This window comes from Schistocerca gregaria, chromosome 3 (assembly GCF_023897955.1).
Source record: "Schistocerca gregaria isolate iqSchGreg1 chromosome 3, iqSchGreg1.2, whole genome shotgun sequence".
NCBI classification, from domain to species: domain Eukaryota; kingdom Metazoa; phylum Arthropoda; class Insecta; order Orthoptera; family Acrididae; genus Schistocerca; species Schistocerca gregaria.
In genome coordinates this window covers 462,922,503-462,942,889 of record NC_064922.1, presented here as the reverse complement: position 1 = coordinate 462,942,889, position 20,387 = coordinate 462,922,503, and the positions used below count along the sequence as shown (strand labels likewise).

At 37.2% G+C, this 20,387-nt stretch overlaps 1 protein-coding gene across 1 annotated transcript in view; it reads right to left on the bottom strand.

Annotated features, from left to right (window-relative positions):
- The window catches only part of LOC126353897 (PAN2-PAN3 deadenylation complex catalytic subunit PAN2), a 263,163-nt gene that overhangs the window by 180,443 nt on the left and 62,333 nt on the right, over positions 1-20,387 (bottom strand). Inside the window, exon 8 of the mRNA XM_050003120.1 lies at positions 15,907-16,003. Coding sequence (XP_049859077.1) covers positions 15,907-16,003 — 97 coding nt within the window. The remainder of the gene's footprint in view (positions 1-15,906; positions 16,004-20,387) is intronic.

Genomic DNA, 20,387 nt, shown 5'->3' with positions numbered 1-20,387 from the left:
ACCACAAAAGTGGGGGGAAAAAAAAAAAAAAAAAAAAAAAAAAAAAAAAATGCAAATAATCCCTGTAAATTTCATGGGACACTCCTTAGTGTGTAATGGGAATTATCATTACATACAGTAGAACCTTACTTCCAACTGAAGAACCAGACAGACAAAAAAGGGACATTTATGACTCAATTGGGGAAAAGCTGTGTGTACTGCTCTTTGACTGTACTAACTTTAGTAAAAAATAAATCTGAATGTATACTATTGTTTATTTATTATATTAACATTCATCCTTAAGCTAACTAGTAGATTATCATTCCTACAACTTTATATTTTCAAGACTTTAGGGAACCCACTGTGTTATTTATTACTGCAAGACTGTTTGTATTACCTACAGCAGTTCAATTTGATTACTGTTCCCTCTGTACATTGCTTGTCTATGTTTCTGGATGGAAAGAAATATTTTGCTGTATTTACAGTATCCACTGTTTTTGCTGCACTCATCCTTTATAACATTGTAGCTTGCTGCTGACTAAACCAGGAGCCACTTCAAAGATTAGAGAGCCATATTGTGCTTACACCATAAACCTACATCCATAATCTCCAAACTACTGTGAAGTGCTACCATGTAGTAATAGTTCTTCTAATTCAATTCTTGTTAGGACTGTAGAAAAATGATAGCTTAAATGCCTCTTTGTACACAGTAAATAAATTTCGCCTTTGGCGTCCCTAAGGAAACAGTATGTATGGGTTGTGTTATTTATGCCTTTTTCACTTATATAAAACTGTGATTCTTTGAGGTTTATAACAAGGTTTACCCAAGACAGCTGACATCTATCTTTTAAGAATCAGTTGCCTTAAGTTTTCCAATATTTTCATGACTTTCTAAAATATGTATAAAATATGTGTGACAATCATTCTACTCTTCTTTGAATACATTCAATATCACTTCTTATTCCTATTTGGTATAGGCCCCAAAGCTATGAGGAATATTCTAAGGTAGGAAGCATATGTGTTTTGAAACAATCTCCTCTGCAAACTGATTTCCTCTTTTCAGTACCCTATTCATGAACCGAAGTCTAGCACCTGCTGTATCTGTAGTTGAGTCTGAGTAATCAATTCCATTTTGTATTCTCAAAAATTGCTACACCTAGGAGTTTGTACCAGTTTGACCACTTCCAATTGTGGCTCAATAATATTGTAGTCCTAGGATATTACATATTTTCGTATTGTGAAGTGCGCAATTATACATTTCCAAACATTTGAGCCAAGTTGTCAATCCTTGGGCCGCTCTGAAATCTTATCTAGATCAGACTTATTAGTGAAGCAACTTGAGACAATGGCGCCATCGTTAAAAAGACTGAGGTTACTACTGTCTGCCAGGCAATCAAGGGTACTCATACATACCCCTTGGACAATCCTGATGTTGCTTCAATGTCTGACAAGGACTCTCCATCCAAGATAACATGCTGCATCCAACCCATCAATAAATTCTCAACAGACACACACATTTTGTTTGAAATACTTTCATTCATAAGCATTAGTATGATACCAAGTTAAATTGTTTTTGGAGGTTAAGAAATGCTACAACTACCCAACTGCCTGGATCAAAGTCATACGAAGAAAGTGGGGTTTTGGAACTAATGCCAGTTATCATAAGTTACCTCATTACATTGGAGTTCAGAAGATGTTCCAAAAATCTGTAACGGATGATGTCAATGATAATGTACAGCAGTTTTGTATATCATTTCTGCTACCTAATAGATGGGTCTGGCCTGTATTTTCTTTCAAGTATCGGGCACAATGAGCAACGGGGCCATTCCTTTCCCAATTACTCTTGCTCACATTCATGGATTCCATCCATTTGGGGTGGAAACAACAAGAATCTATAGGGAAAATTGGATTTGTACACCACTGAAGTTCAAAGATCAACAATATAAGGAAAAGATAGACATACTCACTATAAAGATGACACATTAAATTGCAGGCAAGGCACAATGAAAAGATACTTACATATCAGTTTTCAACACACACACACACACACACACACACACACACACACACACACACACACAAGCAAGTAGTTTTTATGCAGACATGTCCACCATCTCTAGCAGTGTGGACTGGAGTGCAACTGACACACAGAATGGAAGCAACAATCTGGAGTGGGATGGTAAGGAAGAGAGAGCAGGGTAAAGTTCAGTGGACAGAACATAGCTGTCTGGTAGAGAGTGCAGAGCAGACTGCCAACAAGCACAGCTTCAGGAGGCTGTGGGGCAGGGAGGTGGGAATGACAGGGCAAAGAGGCTGGGCAAACTGTGAAAGCAGCCATGTCATATACCAGCTCACCTGCAGTCATTGCACAGCTTTTTGCACTGAAGCATCATCAAAGAAACTGATATAGGTATGTAGATTCAAATACAGAAATATGTAAACCGGCAGGATACGGCACTGTGGTCGGCAACGCCTGTATAAGATGTTGTCTGGTGCAGTTGTTAGAGAAGTTTCTGCTGCTACAATGGTGGGTTAACAAGATTTAAGTGAGCTTGAACATGGTGTTACAGTCAGCACACAAGCGATAGGACACAGGATCTCCAAGGTAGCGATGAAGTGGGGATTTTTCCATAAGACCATTTAACAAATGTACCGTGAATGTCAGAAATCCAGTAAAACATCAAATCTCCATCACTGCAGCTGGGAAAGATCCTGCACCAACAACGACTGAAGAGAATCTTACAATGTGACAGAAATGCAACCCTTCTGCAAATTGCTGCAGATTTCAATGCTGGGCCATCAACAAGTGTCAGCGTACAAACTACTCAACGAAACATCAACTTGGGCTTTCGGAGCCAAAGGCTCACTCGTGTACCCTTGATAATGGCATGTGACAAAGTTTTATGGCTCGCCTGGGCCAATCAACACTGACACTGGGCTGTTGATGACTGGAAACTTGTTGCCTGGTCGGAAAAATCTTGTTTCCAATTGTATCAAGTAGATGGACATGTACAGGTATGGAGACTACCTCATGAATCCATGGACCCTGCTTGTCAGCCAGCAGGGAACTGTTCAAGCTGGTGGAGGCTGTGTAATGGTGTGGGGCATGTGCAGGTGGAGTGATATGGGACCCCTAATACGTCTAGGTATGATTTGACAGGTGACACTTGACGTAAGTATACAGCTGATCACCTGCATCCATTCATGTCCATTGTGCATCCCAATGGACTTGGGCAATTCCAGCATGACAATGAGACACCCCACAATTCCAGAATTGCGACAGAGTGGCTCCAGGAACATTCTTCCGAGTTTAAAGACTTCTGCTGGCCACAAAACTCCCCAGACATGATTATTATTGAGCGTACTTGGGATGCCTTGCAATGTGCTATTCAGAAGAGATCTCCAACCCCTCGTAAGCTTACAGATTTATGGATAGCTATGTAGGATTCCTGGTGTGAATTCCCTCCAGCACTACTTCAGAAATTAGTAGAGTCCATGCCACGTCATGGTGCGGCACTTCTGCATGCTTGCAAGGGCTCTCCACAATATTAGGCAGGTGTGCCAGTTTCTCTGGCTGTTCAGTGTATATTACGAGGGGACTAATACGACCCTTGTGACCAGCTGTCATGTCAACAGATGACTTCCAAGGCCGATTCGTCAGTGTATACTTGAATGTCTATCAACCAGCTGTCCACAAGGATGAATAGCCTCTGCCAAACTGTGGCCATGAGCAAAGCAGACCACCCTTTGGCACAACATGAAGCAGGATACAACACGGTTTATTTCAATGGCTGCTTTACTACCTGATTCATCTGTATCCTCCCCTCCACCACCATCCTTTCTGTACTGTGCAGATGGAAGTTTGTTGTTACAACACATACCCTGTTTCTGAAACAATCCCAGCCTCGACCCCCCGACCCTCCCTCCTGATTATGTTCGTGTTTGCAGTCTAGTCCCTGCACACTCCGTCTCATTAGACAGTATGCTCTTCTCTCCCCATCTGAACCATGCTATCCCTTCCCCTTCTCTGCCTCTCCAGATTGCTGCTTTCATCCTACATGGCAGTTACATTCCAGCCCGAGCTGCCAGAGATGGTGGTATTGTGTGGAGATGAACTTCTTGTATGAGTGAATGAATGAATGAATGAATGAATGAATGAAATACAGCACCCACACCAAGTGCACTATTTTTGGAGGGAAAGAAGACAGACAATGGGAATAATTTCACATATTTTGGTATTATTGTGGTAAGTGATTGGAATGTCAATGTAGAGGTTCTGAAATGAGTAACCAAATAATCCAAATTCTTCAGTCTAGTACAAAGACTTCTCTGGGATAAGGATGCTCCTTTAACAGTTAAACCGACCATGTTAAATATTTTCCTTCTGCTCAACATGTCCTCTACTCTGGAGAGCTGCATCATAACTCTAATGCACAATAACAAACTTGTGAAATGTAATACCTAAGGTCTACTCATTAATAAAAGATAAGGAGCTACAAGATCATAAACTAGCACTTAAGGAGAAGAGGCCTGCAAGGGGACGTGAGCATTGAGGAAATTGTGAATGAAGTGACTTGATCATGTGAATATAAGGCACCATAACAAATTTCCCTGTCATATGTGATAAAGAATATGCCAGGACAAAAGGCCAGCTGGATATCCCAAGAACAAGAAGTAGATGTAGACCTCAAAAGGGAAAGAGAGGAGATGAGGTACATAGGATGTTGTTGTCAAGGAGGAAATCCAACAAGATGGAGGCAAATTATTATTGTCATCCAACTCTGTCTGCTGGAAGGACAACTCTATGATTCCAGGACTTCTGCTTATGATTTTGCTAACACCAGTTTCAGTTCCATTGCCCGCCACAAGTGTCTGTACACCAACTTCGGGGCTCGAAACAAATTTTACATGAGACCAGAATTGCTAAGGGTTTTGCGAAAGGTCGTACACATTTTTTTTATGATAGTCATTTGACACTTCACGCATTGTCATTTTGACTGCCAAACACATTCCATTTTGCACTTTTACCCATGTTCATATACTTTATATCCTTTGTTTTACACATATTGTGTGGTAGTCACTGTTCATTTACAAGTTTCTTAACAGTGACTGTATAGCATGGAGGGATCGTATCATCATGACCTGTTGTGCAAAGTACATATTTATTCAGTGCTTCGTCACTTTCTCTTAAATTACAACCACAGTTCCTTTATGTGCTCCTGCATAGATCTAATTTTTTTTTGGGTTGTTCCTTGAAATGGCTCTAGTGTATAACTAGTTTATTACATATATATATCTCTCTGCTTTTCAATCTACATTACTTTGGTAATCTTTAGTGCTACAACTACTCCATAGTTGCTAGCAGCTGTTTGAATGTGTACATACTCGGAGGTCAGGTGTTTTTTGCCATTAAATCTAAGATATTTTCGTGTTAAGTAGCGTTCCAAACTATTTATTCTGTGATTTCCTCTTCTGGCAGATGACTAAAGCCGCCTCCAATGATGACAGAATGAGTGGGGTCAGGGGGGGTGAGGAGTGGCCAATAGAACAAGTTCTGTGTGTTTGATATTTGTCTTGCCCAACAAGCTTGCTTGGAGCTTCAATTTGTATCTTGGTGGCTTGGAGTTTCTTGTCTACTGTGACAAATACCCCCATCTCTATTTCCCATTAGCCTAGCCTGTCACAACATACACTTAGTCTTATCCCAATAATTTCACTACCATTAATTTCAGATCTCTCTCTCTCTCTCTCTCTCTCTCTCTCTCTCAGTTCCTGTACCTAATATTATATGAGCTTGGCCACTTGTTATGTTGCTATAAACTCTAGTACTTAGGAACTAATACTTTAGCAGTTGATCACTAGGATTCTGATAGTATCATCAGTGGGGCTCATTTATTTGAAACAGACTAACATGTGACTTACAGCTGTCTTGATTTGGACAGGCTAGACAGTCATCTAACTAAAAAAATCTCCTCTGCAGCCCATACAATGTCAGTAGAAGCTTTCGATGTGTTAAAAATCACCCGACCTCTTTTAAGGGGATCCTTAATCTCTTAACCCTACAGTTTTATCTAAGAAGTCGCAACCCACCTTGTCACAGAACCTTTTTAAGTTTCCTGGTTCAAGCCTTCCACTGATATCAGTTCCCGAGAATGCTGCAGATTGTGACCCTCGATGAAATTATGTTAGCAAAGCTTGTACTCTCAACCTTCCTTGCCATTTGTTGGAATAATCAAATATGACCTCTGATTGTAGATGACAAACATAATTCATTCCAGCAAGCACTACAATCTGTGGCTACACCCTGTTCCCTCAATGATTACCAGGAACGCCTCTTCAACATTTTGAATGAGGCCCCAACTATACAAATGGCAATTCGTCCCATCCCTTAATGCTGTCTCCATAAGGGGTAATATTGCTCCCTTCGAAAACCTGACAATGGACCTCTTACCCTATTGCACTATTTTCTCCAACAAAGGATACAGCAAGCCTTTCAAAATAGGAAGTATGCTGTACTGGCCCAGTTTGAGACATGACCTCAGACTTGTTGGTCCATGGGGTATCTGACACTCCACTTACACAACATTTACCATCAAATCACCAAAATGGCTCTGAGCACTATGGGACTTAACTTCTGTGGTCATAAGTCCCCTTGAACTTAGAACTACTTAAACCTAACTAACCTAAGGACATCACACACATCCATGCCCGAGGCAGGATTCGAACCTGTAGCGGTCACGCGGTTCCAGACTGAAGCCCCTAGAACCACACGGCCACACCGGCCGGCATCAAATAACCAAGTACACATTGAAACTGTGAAAGATGTCCTCTGCATACAGAGAAACATTAGAAATAGAGAATTCATTGAACTGTAGCACATAATCTGAAAAATATGAGTATTTATAAGCACTGGAATGGAAGTGAATACGTAATTAACCATACAATTAAGCACTGAAATTACTGTGAAAATCAATAATCTTCTGTTATTAATCTTTAGCATAGACTATGTCAGAAACAATACTATGTTCAACAGTTGCCAAACATCTGATTTACATCAACAACTATAAATATTTATACAATATACACCTACAAAATAACAATGCACCACGGAAATAATTGGAATGGGACAGAAATTGGTATATATGATGTAAACACACAGACAAGCAAATGATTACAATTTCTGAAAAATTTGACAATTTTCAGAAATTTAGATAGTCAATACTGTGTTGTATCATCTCTGGTTCCTACGTAACCAGTTATTTGGCTTGGCATTGATTGACAGAGTTTTTGGATGTCTTGAGAGACGGTAGATATGCTGAATTCTGTTCAACTGGCACATTAGTCAAAATCCCGGGATGGTTGGGGACCCTAGTCCATAATGCTCAAAACATCCTCAATAGTAGGGGAGAAATCTGGTGACCTTACTGGCCAAGGCAGGGTCTGAAAAGCACAAAGAAGTAGGGGAAACTGTCAGCAAATGTGAGCAGCCTTTACCTAGTTGGAATGTAAGCTCAGGATGGCAAGAAAACAGGTGTAGAATATCATTTGCATACCACTATGCGAACTGTACTCCACGTCCAGAGAGGACGTCTTGAGATGCCCCACAGCAGTGGGATATCAACCTGACTGTCACTCACAATATTGCCTGACAACCAAGAGTGATGGTCTGGGGGTACCATTTCTTTTCATAGCAGGACTCTTTGCCTGTCATTCGGGGCACCCTTACAGAAAAGTGGTACATCAAAAATATTCTGTGTTAGTTTTGTTGCACTTCCTGGGCTAAAATTTCAGCAAGATAAATCTGAGCTGCAAATGGCAAGAGTTTCTAATGCTTGTCTTTGTACTTGCCAAACTCTTGGATAATTATGGGCAGAGCCCTCCAACCAGCACAGAATTTTGATGATCTAATGCGCCAATTGAATAAATTTTTGGTACAACATCCCTTAGGAGGGCCTTCCGCTACTATCAATCAATGCCGAGCCGAGTAACTGCTTGTATAAGGACCAGAGATGGACCAAAGCATTACTGACTTGCTCAATTTGTGAAGTTCTCTCTCTTGAATACGTAATTTTTTTCTTATATTTTAATCATTTGTTTTTCTGTACTTGTACACGTCATCTGTCAATTTCCATTCTGATAATTGCTTCGTGGCCACCCCCTCTCCTTACGAGCGAAATTTGTTTCTGCCATTAGATTGGAACAATTATGGTAATCGATACTGTTTAACAATATTTGTAAGTAACAAAATATTCTGAGGCACCTAACACTCCTGTTGAAACCACTGTCTGAAACGTTTCTATAGAAAGCTTCAACAACTTCAATTTTGTCGCACCGATAACAAATTCACGATAAAGATAGGTGCCATTTTTCTTGAATATTTAAAATATGCCCACAGCTCATGGTCTCACGGTAGCGTTCTTGCTTCCCGAGCACGAGGTCCCGGGTTAGATTGCTGGCGGGGTCAGGGATTTTCTCCTGCCCGAGATGACTGGGTGCTGGTGTGTCACCATCATCCATCCACATTACTGTCAGAGGATTCGGCAGACCACATCCATTATGATGTTGCCTAGTATGGCAGTGCGAGTTTCCCGCATTGTACCCCTATGCTCTGTCAAGGAACATGGGAATTCATTTCCATTTTCCATTTAAAATTTAATTGAGTAGTTTTTTTTTAATTATTTACTGAAGAAACATGTTCGCATAGGGTAGGTACTTGCCAAGACCTTTTAACAACAAATATGATATCAACAGACAGAATTACAAATTTACAAGCAGTGTGTGTCATATGTGATGGTCAAACTGATATCGCAGTCGTAGTTTGTGTTAGTTAATCTTCACTGAATTATATTCAGATATGCAATGAGAAATTCATTTTCTACTTTCCACATTTACTAATAAAAATGTCTGAACAGCTTTCAGGCTCCTTAATAATAGAACAAAAATGCTATAGCCAAATTAATTACAGTTGACTTAGTAATTTGACACTTGATTCAAGTACAGGCTCAGACCAGCTGTTGTTTGTTTCTCCATTTTATATCCAATTCAGTTGGCAGTCTGCTTTCAAGCTGTGTTGTAGTCAATACATGTTTCTTGAAACTGTGAAACACTGAGCACTTTCGAAAAAAGATGTTGCAAAACAATTATCTATTTTACCATTTACGTTGTCAATGACCTTTAAAAAAATACACCTTTAGTGTCTCAAGCACTGGAATAAAAATGTCACATCAGGGAGTGCTTGCTCAAGTAGATACAGATGACATAACTTTCCTGTGGATGGTTTCATGTTGAAGGAAATAGCAAGTCTTTTTCTCAATCTCTGGGGATCGGAGCATTTGAAGCAAGTGAGGGATGTCTCAGATTTAAAAAAAGTGAAACCATTGGGCTTAAAAAAATTGCAAAGGGAGTGTCAGCAGGGACAGTTCCTTTGTATTGAAATAAAAACTTTTGTTCAGCTAAGAACCATGCAACATATTCAACAGACAAAACGGTGCTTTTTTATAAAAAGTCTTCGTGATAGCACCCTAACATTCAATGACATATTTGATCATGGACAAAAACCAAGCAAGGACAGAACAGTTGTCTTTCTAGTCTGTAACACTGTCAAATCTCAGAAGTTTTAACAACTCATAGTCGGGGAATCTTCAAAACCAGTTTCACAGGAATGAAATTGGTTCCCACAACTTACAGCCCAAACAAAAAAAAAAATCGCAGATGATGACAATTTCTTAATGAACAGCCAAATCTTTCTTAATAGTGATATGAAAATGGAGAAACTCAAACCTTTACAGTTTTTGGACTATTGTACTGTACATCAAAATCCACCATCATTAGATCACGTAAAATCATTTTTTCCCATTAAGACATTGCAACAACTGGACTGGGGCATAATATAAAATTCTGAGACACTTTATTGCAGAGAAATTGTTTCACTTGTGCTCGATAGCAATGAAAAATGTGAGAAAGTGAACAGACTAGTTCTGACTGACAAGGCCTAGAAACAGGCCTATGACTCTCTACAATGGCTTCAGAAAATGCGGTTTTGTAATGCAAATAGAAAATACAAAGCAGCCCTCAGGGATGCTAAACTGGCTAATTCAATCCTGCCAGACTGAGTGGTCAGTTAACTTTAGGGGATTTCATTTATTTCATTTATGTTGATGATGACGTCTGTGTCCATGGTGTTCTAAGCAAAGCTGAGCAGCTACCTATCAGAGTGGGGACAAGGAAGATAACTGAGAACAACTGCCAAATCCAGTCACACTGAGCAAGTCGAGGTCATCTGTCCACACCCTAAGCTCCTACATCCTCAGGATAGAAGTGAGCAACTACTTCTCAGCTCTCTCAACCATCAAAAATTAGCTTAACAGTGCTAGATTGAAGTCTCTCTCAAAAGAAAATACCAACTTTTTCAAAAATGGGTCTAACATTTCATCAGTATGTTTTCCACATACTGTGTATGTATGTACCATCTTTATATATATTTATGTGTTCTTTTGCACCTTATTAAAATAAGATGAATTTACATATGTATTAAAATTTATTTTCAATGAAATTCACATTTATTTGAATTTCTCTCTCTATCCCACTTTATTACTTGATATCCTATTAGTTTGAACTCTCCATAATTTGAACTTCTACTCTGGGCCTTTAGTTTCAAATTATGAAGAATCAACTGTATATAATGGATACACTGCAAAATTTGGATGTAGGCATAATTAAATTCTAGTAAATTTTAGTATTTCACAATCCCTACCACTAGTCCACCAACTATCACATTTTTTTTTTTTAATTTTACCCCGTCACACTTGATATCAGAAAATTTTATGGCAACAATATTACTTGCATATTTGCAAATAAAGTGTGAAAGAAAATTAAGAAAGTTGTGGCTGCAGAGGTTCTACAGCTTGACAAGCTGTTAGTATTACTAAGAAATACTGGTGGGGTGGGGTTGGGTGGGGTGGGGGAGAGGAAAGAAAGGGGAGTGAGAGGGAGAGCGAGCGAGAGCGCACGCAAGCATCAAATGGGACAGAAAATGAAAATAAAGGGCAAATGCACAAAATCTGTTCATTAAAGGTTTTATTTTTAAGAGAAAGTGCTTCAGCCTGCATGTGTTTTTCACAAATCCAGTAGACCAGGATGTAATGTGATGCACTACTTAATAATCAGACAAAAAAGTCCTGAAGCAGTTCAAACAAACAGAAAGTAACTTCCTGGCAGATTAAAACTGTGTGCCCAACCGAGACTCGAACTTGGGACCTTTGCCTTTCGCGGGCAAGTGCTCTACCAACTGAGCTACCGAAGCACGACTCACGTCCGGTACACACAGCTTTACTTCTGCCAGTGTCCGTCTCCTGGAAACGGAAAGTAACCTACAAATCCCATCAATCTATCAAAGAAAACTATGATGATGAAATATCCCTCTTTAAGTAAGAAAGTGAGTGTAGAGAATCCTCAAAACATTCTTAGACACGATAGCAATTAAATCAACCGTGCTCATCATTTGAGACAGTTTCATCCTAATTAAATTACTTTCTGCAAGAATAATATTATAAATTACCATAGACACTAAACAGTCTTAAGAAAATGTAGCATTAAAAGAAGTAGTAGTAGTAGTAGTAGTAGTAGTAGTAGTAGAAGTAGTAGCAGCAGCAGTAGTATTAACTGTAGTGAGATTGAGTGAAGAGAGGATCCATCAACATTTTAGGGTTAACATTCAAAGCTAAATTATGTAAAAAGAGATGTTTCGAAACTTTAAACAATAACCATTTCTTCAGGTTCTCTAACTCAATACTACAAATATGCATTCTCCAACTGTGAAAATGACAATCTGATTTCACCTTTAGATTTTTATATTATGAATACTTATCAAGTAACTATTCTGAATATGTATCTCTTGTTTACTTAAATTTTTTACAGATATTTACACCTTTTGTGATTGTGTTCTCTGCACTGTCACCAGTACAGCAATCTCTGGTATCAGATTTTGATAAGCAAAATTTAAATATGAATGAATAGCAATTAGACTGGACTAATCAACAGGCAGAAATAAGTCAAGCAATTTACCAAATAAAGATAATAGATTGCTACAGCAACTTGCATTGACCCAGTTTCATGGATTGGATACTAAGTAGTCACAACAACTTGTCTAATTCTGTTAACTTGCTTGGTATGCAAATGAGTATTCACCACAGTTATTTTTCCTCACTCTTAACATACAAAAGTGATATACTTATTATGTATCTGTAATTATGTATCACCTGAGATTATTCAGCTGCTGAAGACTCAATATCTGACAAATTAAAATTCAAAAACATCAAAACGTTAATTTTACAACGGTGCTATTACATGAATGTCTAATCAAATTTATCATAAGATACCAACTGAAAATATTAAGCTCTATCCCAGTTGATGGCCAAAGAACAAAAACTAGTATTTGAATATCTAACAAAAGTAGTTTCTGATAGTTGAATCCTATGATGCAGCTGACTTTTGCTTTGATGAAATACATCATGTGATTCAACTGGTATGATAGAAGGAAGTGTTACAAAATTATTTCATTGGTTCATGCCACAGATGTAACAACAGTCCTTTCACTACTACAGCTTGTATATCTGCTAAATTAAGGATAGGGTAACATGAAAGCAAGATGAAAAATATGTAAGACATACTTCATAGTCTTTATTGATCTTATAACAAAGTCTTTGCTACACTCACTGAAGCAGTGATTTTTAAAGCCTTTAAAGAAGCTGGTAGTACAATATTCTTCAGTACAGTAATGATAAATAAGACACACAGCACTACAACACTGGTTATGAAACTTCGGGGGTAAAAATGTAAATCAGATCTAATATATGCAGAATATAAGTTACAGAACAGCCCTTAAATATATACAAATTTACATAGTGAGATAAGTGTGATATTAAAGTAGAAGTATGAAAACGTTTATGAAATAAAATATGATTAAAAGCTAACTGGGTTTCATATTTTTACATTATAATCTGAGCAGCCCAAATTTTTGTCACGAACGTGGATACTATACTTGTATTTGGAAAGTATGATGTAGCACCACCACTCAAAATACTAGAATGAATTCTATTTCCAAGCAAATAGGGATTAATTGTTCTCAGGAATATTAACGAACAGATTTGAGAAACCCAGTCTTTGAAACAAAGGAACAAATACTGAAATAAGTATTTTCAATTTCATAAAGAAAATTTGGTTTAGTTATACTTTCCACAAAACCCTGCACTTCATATTGCACTGCCATTTTATCTTCTTTACACAGACTTAAATTCTCAATGTTTTTATAACTAACATTTCATACTGGTCACCATTCTAAACATTTACCAAAATGATTACTCAGTCTTTTTCTTGCATTTCCATCTTATGGGTGTTTCAGTACACTTATCACCACAGACACGATACCAAATTGTAGAAAAAGTAACAGGCCTTCATGGAATAGACTTAATATTTTCAGCAACCTAAGCTTCAGTTACATGTGTAATAAACAACACAAATAATATTGGTAATGCTTGCACTTTATAGAAATTTGAAAATGACAGTTGCAATGTAGCACATAACAGCCAAGGCTCCAGTTCAGGTTTGGTTTGTTGTGAGTGCTTGCTCTGATTATAATTTTAAATATTTCCCATTTCCTCCATCACTGTGATTAGGAAAACTGACCTCATTAAGAAGATATTTGGGGCTAACAATGACTACCCCTGAAATACTCTTTAACATACATGAACATTTTCCTCTTCAACCAAACAGTTAAGAAAGGTTATTAATGAACAGGATTTCATACCCACTCACAATAATCAAGATTTCAAGCTCTCTACCCCCCCCCCCCCACACACACACACACACACACACACACACACACACACACACACACACACACACACACACACACACACACACACACACACACACACACACAGAGAGAGAGAGAGAGAGAGAGAGAGAGAGAGAGAGAGAGAGAGAGAGAGAGAGAGAGAGAGAGAGAGAGAAGAGGGGGGGGGGGGTTGCACTACCTTCATGAATCGGTTCCATGACACTGAAGGGGGAAAAAATCATGCCTTTAATAACACAAACCACTCACACAGTGTCAATCATAATTTGGAAACAAAGTGACTTAACCTTCATGGGATAATATTGTCTTTGGTATAGAACAAACCTGAACTGCCTCACAAAAAGTAAACAAACAGTATAAATTAGAAAGAAATATGCTTTTTACTGTTGCTCAACCAATTATTAAACCAATATTGTCATGCAGCATGAGTCAGTTGAAGTTGAAGTATAGGTGGACATGAGAGACAACATTAAAATGGTGGCCTTTTTTAACAGTTCAAATTAGCTTGTCTGGAGAAAAGCAGCAGCGTAACAGGAGAGACAAATCAATGAAAATAACTCAAATACGAAGTTACATACTCATTGCAGTAGGAATTGCTATAAGTAAATATAAATCCAAAATGATGTTTCCTTGTTTTCTTCTTGGTAGGCCTCTTGCATAAAAATTAAACTCTCGTGCACACTGATAATCAATGCAATACAAATCAAACAGGAATTAGTAAATTACCAATCAACAGTGAAATAATAAGGGCAGTGTTCTCATTCTAGTCAGCTGCTCAATTTGAACAACTTGAAAACTAAGAGACAACCAATGATCAAACCAATCCACAATTATGTTAATGACAAAGAAGAATATTGATAGAAGCAATTGGACTAAGTGGATCACAAAGTTATGTATACATATCTTGGAAGAGACAGGGGGGGAAGTGTCTTATAAATTGTAAGTGTGGACTCCTGGAAAGTAATAATTACAGCAAACAATATTGTAGTTTTAATACTGTCACAGGCAGGGACAGAGAAAGATATTCATTCCTACACAATCACCATCATTCGAAAAGAAAAAGAACACACCCCATACAGCATTACGAATATATGAAAACCAGAAATTCAAATGTGTAGGGGATATTGTCAGTCTCAATTGATAAATTTGTGAACTCCTGGCAAGATAGCTGCCAAAACCAGTTACTTAATATGAAGAATCTTCTCAGTGTCAGTCAATAAAGATTCAAAAATTTAGCAAAGGGACTCAAGAAAGATTCTTACACCCAATGCTCAGCAGTCCGTTATACACTGTCAGCACCTGAGTGGCAAAATCTTTTGCTCTAACTCTAACACAATAATATACAATAACAATAGAAATATTTTATGACTAATTTCACAGTATACTATACCACTCTGCTGCTGCAGTGGCCAGTAAAGACAAGGACTAAATAACATATTTAATCCTTAAATATGAGATATCACAGACCATGAGAGATTATTGTGAGTAAGTCACTAATACTTTAAAGTGATAAATATTTCGATCACCTGTTTTACAGGTCAAAATTTGTGCAGCCCAAGAGCACATTAACCTTAGAGTAATGTATCACATAATATAGGAATATGTTCTCTTGCAAGAGCTTAAACTAATAAAATAATCATAGGGTGCTGTGTACGAAAGAAAGAAAGGAAAACTCCTTTTCAAACACGCTTAATGTATAACTAGCAAATGGATAATGGCAATTCTCAAAATTTGTTTTTGTGCATCAAAACTTACCATTTCACAAGATACGTAAGTATTCACATATATACACAACTTAAGTTTAAGACATGTTGCACCAGAGATGTCTAACAGTCGATCTGTATAGCAAGAACACCGAAAGTGAAAGAAAAGAATTACCCCAATCACCATGGTGAAATTAAGTATAAAAGTTGTACTATTTCGATATTTCTCAAATGAAATAATACAAATAATTTAGAAATGAGACTAAAATGAAATGATCATTATTACAGACGACATGTAATATTTATATACATTCGAATGAATTGAAGCTATGTAACATTATATGTACGATTTTTCAAAATCTGTAGTCTCACTTGATTTCTTCGACTGCTCATCGGATTAGGAGCATAGCCGATGGTCCCCTGCATCTTCATTGTCCGCAATATTTCAGGGTTGATTGGTGGTGTTCGCCTAAAACAGAAGTATTTACTACCTGTATGCTTTTACTACGTACATATTACGAAAGAAATGAACATAAATTTTCAATAGTAAACAAAGTTTCATTTTTAATGTTATTCACAGAACAATGAAAATATTTTCTAGTAATGTTGAATAGCAATAGTTTTGTAACAGAAAAGCCAAATACCTACACTTTATACATGTCTACTAAAAAATAAGTAAGTGTACATTTCCTTCTCATCCTATCCCATTATGTCCCATGACCTAAGTAAGCTGAGAGCTGGGGTACGTGTCATTCAGCAGCATTTTTTTAATGCTCTTTTTGGTAATATACAACACAATGTAGGTTGTAACTAAAAAATTTCAACAAAATAAAAATGGAAATTTAGAAATAATTTTTTTCTGGAAGTATCTAATTTTAAATTTTCAATATATTTCCATAAATACTTAGTACTGTTATATACCAAATGGCAAAATATAAATATGGGATGATTTTTTTTCCACTAATAGCTCCATTATGACCAAACCACCTTTTAACAAATAGGAGTTTAATTAAAATATACAGAAAGGAAACTACAAAATATCATAAATATAAAAATATCTTCTTTAAACGAAACCAATTAGCATCTCCTATAATTAAGTTGATTACTTAATTTAAATTTATACATTTTAAAAGGAAATAGCTGATTAATTGGTAAAACAAAACTATTGAACAGGGGACCCACAACTGCAAATTTAAATAAGGTATGAAAAAAGTATTGCTGTAATTATTCTGGTTCATGACACTTTGACAAGAACTTTTAAATACAAAAATTAAATACATGATACCTCTTTCTGAACAGCAGGTATCTGTATACAGCCAAATCCAACACAAAAGGTACTAACAATTTTAAACATATCACTAACCTGAGGAAAAGATTAAGTTTTGAGTTGAAAGCAGTTTCCCAAAAAATTAATCTCCGAAAAAAATTCTCTCTGACCTTCAAGGATTACCTATTAAAAGGCTGACTGCATTTTAAAAAGGCCAATTGGGTTTCACTTACAACAGAAGTGTATGTTATCCTAGTCTAAGGAAATGGATTTACTTTTCTGACAACATCCCCAACTGACACCCACAGGACACCTGCATATATAAGTAAGATAATATATGTAGCTGGTCTACATGGATGAAGGAAAGTTATTTTCACTTTATCAGGTTCTTCACTTTTTTCTAAAATGTACCCAAGCCATCAATTTTTGACTTACACAGTGGCAACATATACTGATCTGTCATGTAAGTTAGGTCTGTCCAGTAATATAGTTGTCTCCCTCTCCCAACATTGTACAGCATCTGAAAAATATTTCACTAATAACTTAGATGTAGTGTTGAGAATGAATTAAAAATGAATGAATGAAACTGCTGTGTTCCTTTGACTGCTTCTTCAATCTGCATTTTTAAGAACACTTCTAAGCAGTGTACTCTTCTTGAGTAAAACAGCAAAATCCATTTTTGTTATTGTTTGAAAATATAAATATTTTTTGGAAGCTTTAGAAATTTGTTAGATATGAAATTAGCTTCTTTTGAAAGCTCTAAACAGCTTCTGTATTGCACTCCAGGCAATCATAAACAATGACAATGCTCACATGCGCAATTTTGTCTTCCTGTCTATAATACATACATACATACACGAGTTCCTCAACCTTTACATAAAAATGGAATCATTTCACACGTCTTCACTGGTCATAAAAACAAAAAATTGCAAGTTTGTCAATAATAATTTAGACTTTCTGAATTTGTGTTCCCAAGTCTAGCATACACCAGTGCCTACCAAAACACATCCACTTGCATTGATGCGTGCATGCATCTGTCATGGCATACTGTATCAGATCAAGGTACTGTTGGTCCAGATTCCCTCTCCTAACGGTGATTCTACGTACACATATCTGTTTTGTGTGTCAGCTCATCCACAATCAACCCTCTTCAATATATTACAGGCATGTTCGATAGAGTTCAAGTCTGGAGAACATGTTGGCCATTCTAATCTAGTTATTTCATTACCATGAAGGAATACATTCACAAGATGTGCACGATGAGTGCGAGAATTGTCATTCATTGAGACTAATTCCTCTTTGAAATGCTGCTGATATGGTTGCACTATACATTAGTGGATGTCATCCCTCAGACATTTTGATTCCCTTCAATGATCACCAATGGTATATACTGGTTCCACAAAATGTTACCCCAAAACCTGAGGGAACCACCACCTTGCTGCATTCACTGGACAGTGTGTCCAAAATGTTCAGGCTGACCTGAGTACCTCCTAAAACATCTCTGACCATTGGTTGAAGGCATATGTGAGTCATGTGTGAGTAGAACTTTATGCCAATTCTGACAAGTCCACTCTGCAGGTTATTGGACCCATCTGTACCGCAGTGTATGATGTCTAGGTGACATAAGAGGGACCTTGCCACGGACATTAGGAGTTAAGTTGCACATCATGCAGCATATTTCGTACAGTCCCAGTCTAAACACTGATGTCCACAGGCTGCACAAAAATTATTATTCAGCATGGTGGCATTCCTCTCCGTGTTCCTTTGATCTAAAATCCACAAGCAGTGGTAATCAGCTGCAGTAGTAGCCTATGATGGTTGGAGCGAGGCAAGTAATCGGCAGTTCCTGTACTCTGTATCTCATCCTTGTGCAAACAAAGTACCTTTGGTTCACACCAGAACATCTGGAAACTTCCCTTGAGAGCCCTTTTTGACAAGGTTAACAACGCGGATATAATCAAACTTCAGAATTGACCTTCTGAACATAGTGGAACTGCACACAACACAAGTAGTGTACGTCTTCCAGGTGTTACGATTGGAAATGATCGGCTGTCTTACCCACTCCATCAACAAAGTACTGCGCATGTATCTTTGTTTAACTTCTATGCAGATTGAGTGACATCTATGAACAATCTAAGGGTCTGAGTTACTGATGCAACATATAAATTCAAAATCAGTCCTCAGAAGACCTTGGAACCAAGGTAATACAATGCTTTTTTGTGTGTGTTGTATAATGAAAGGATTTATCGTAATTTTTTGGCTTGTCCAGTGGCAACTCTGAGCTTCATCCTGTCGATCTGTGAAAAATCACATGTAACATCAAATTCAGATTCATTAACATTTTCTCTTGTTGAGTTAAGGAATGCTCTATTGCTTGGCAATGACATGCCATACCATAAAGGACATCTTAGTACAGAATAAGTCTATAAATTATTCTGACATTCTGTACATTTTCTAGGTTACAGTGAACAACTGACATCCACTGGTGGAATTTCTAATTAAATATTCATTGAGACTGTCTTGTAAAATTTTACACATTACACTTTTTCATGTGCAGTACTTACAGTTGTTACAATCAAATGATTATGTGTTGCAAAGCATTTTTGCAATGCACTGTTTGTAATTGTTTAAGTTGCCATTTATTATTGATTTTATTTTGGAATTTTCTATCGTTAATTTTATGTTTTGGGAAGTTGGGTGCACACAAAAGTAGTGTGTGCCACTGTCCAACTTGGTCTCAACTCATCAAATTTACAGCAACATGTTTCTATATTAGTAAACTTTTCTTTAAAACATTTTTAAGCTTATTTAAGGTTACGCAACCTTAGGCCTTTTTGGTATTTTGTTTTACTTCCATTTGGTTCTGTAATAATCATCCTGCAATCTTTAATACATGGCACTGTCCATTTCCTATTTGTAAGCAATTCCCTGGTTTTGGACAAATTTTCAGCATCAACAGGAAGTTGACATTTCAAGGAGTAACAGATTTTTCCACTTTAGATTTGGCATAGTGTTGACATACATTTTTCCTTATTATCAATTGGGGACTTGCCTAGTTCTTGAAGCAGTGTGCTAAATGTTTTAACAATCACTGGAATTTTTGTGATGCCTGCATCTTTGTGCAGAATGATTAGCTTCGATCCAGGCAAATCTTCACTTTCAGCATTTTATCACCGGCTCTATTTTTCAACTTTGTTATATTCTTACTACATTTATCACAAATCATGGAGCCATTAGGTATTTGTCGAAGTAACTCAGGCATCCACACTATGACATTTCTCTTTTTTTCTGCACCTCAAAATTATTTGATTTCTTCAATGGATTATAACACTCTACTCTGAAAGTGATTTTTGTATCAGTGTACAACCTATAAAAAGTGCAGCGCTGTAAAACACTCTTCTAATTTACAGTTTTACTTGTAAGTGGATAAAAACATGTCCAATACAGGTTAATAAGTGCTTTACACTAATATAATGGTGCTCTATAATGGCTTAGGAACACTAATATAAAAAGTTTCATTATCCACCTTGGAAGGAACCAACACAGAACACAACCCCCCAACAAAGGCTATAGTCACTAAATGATT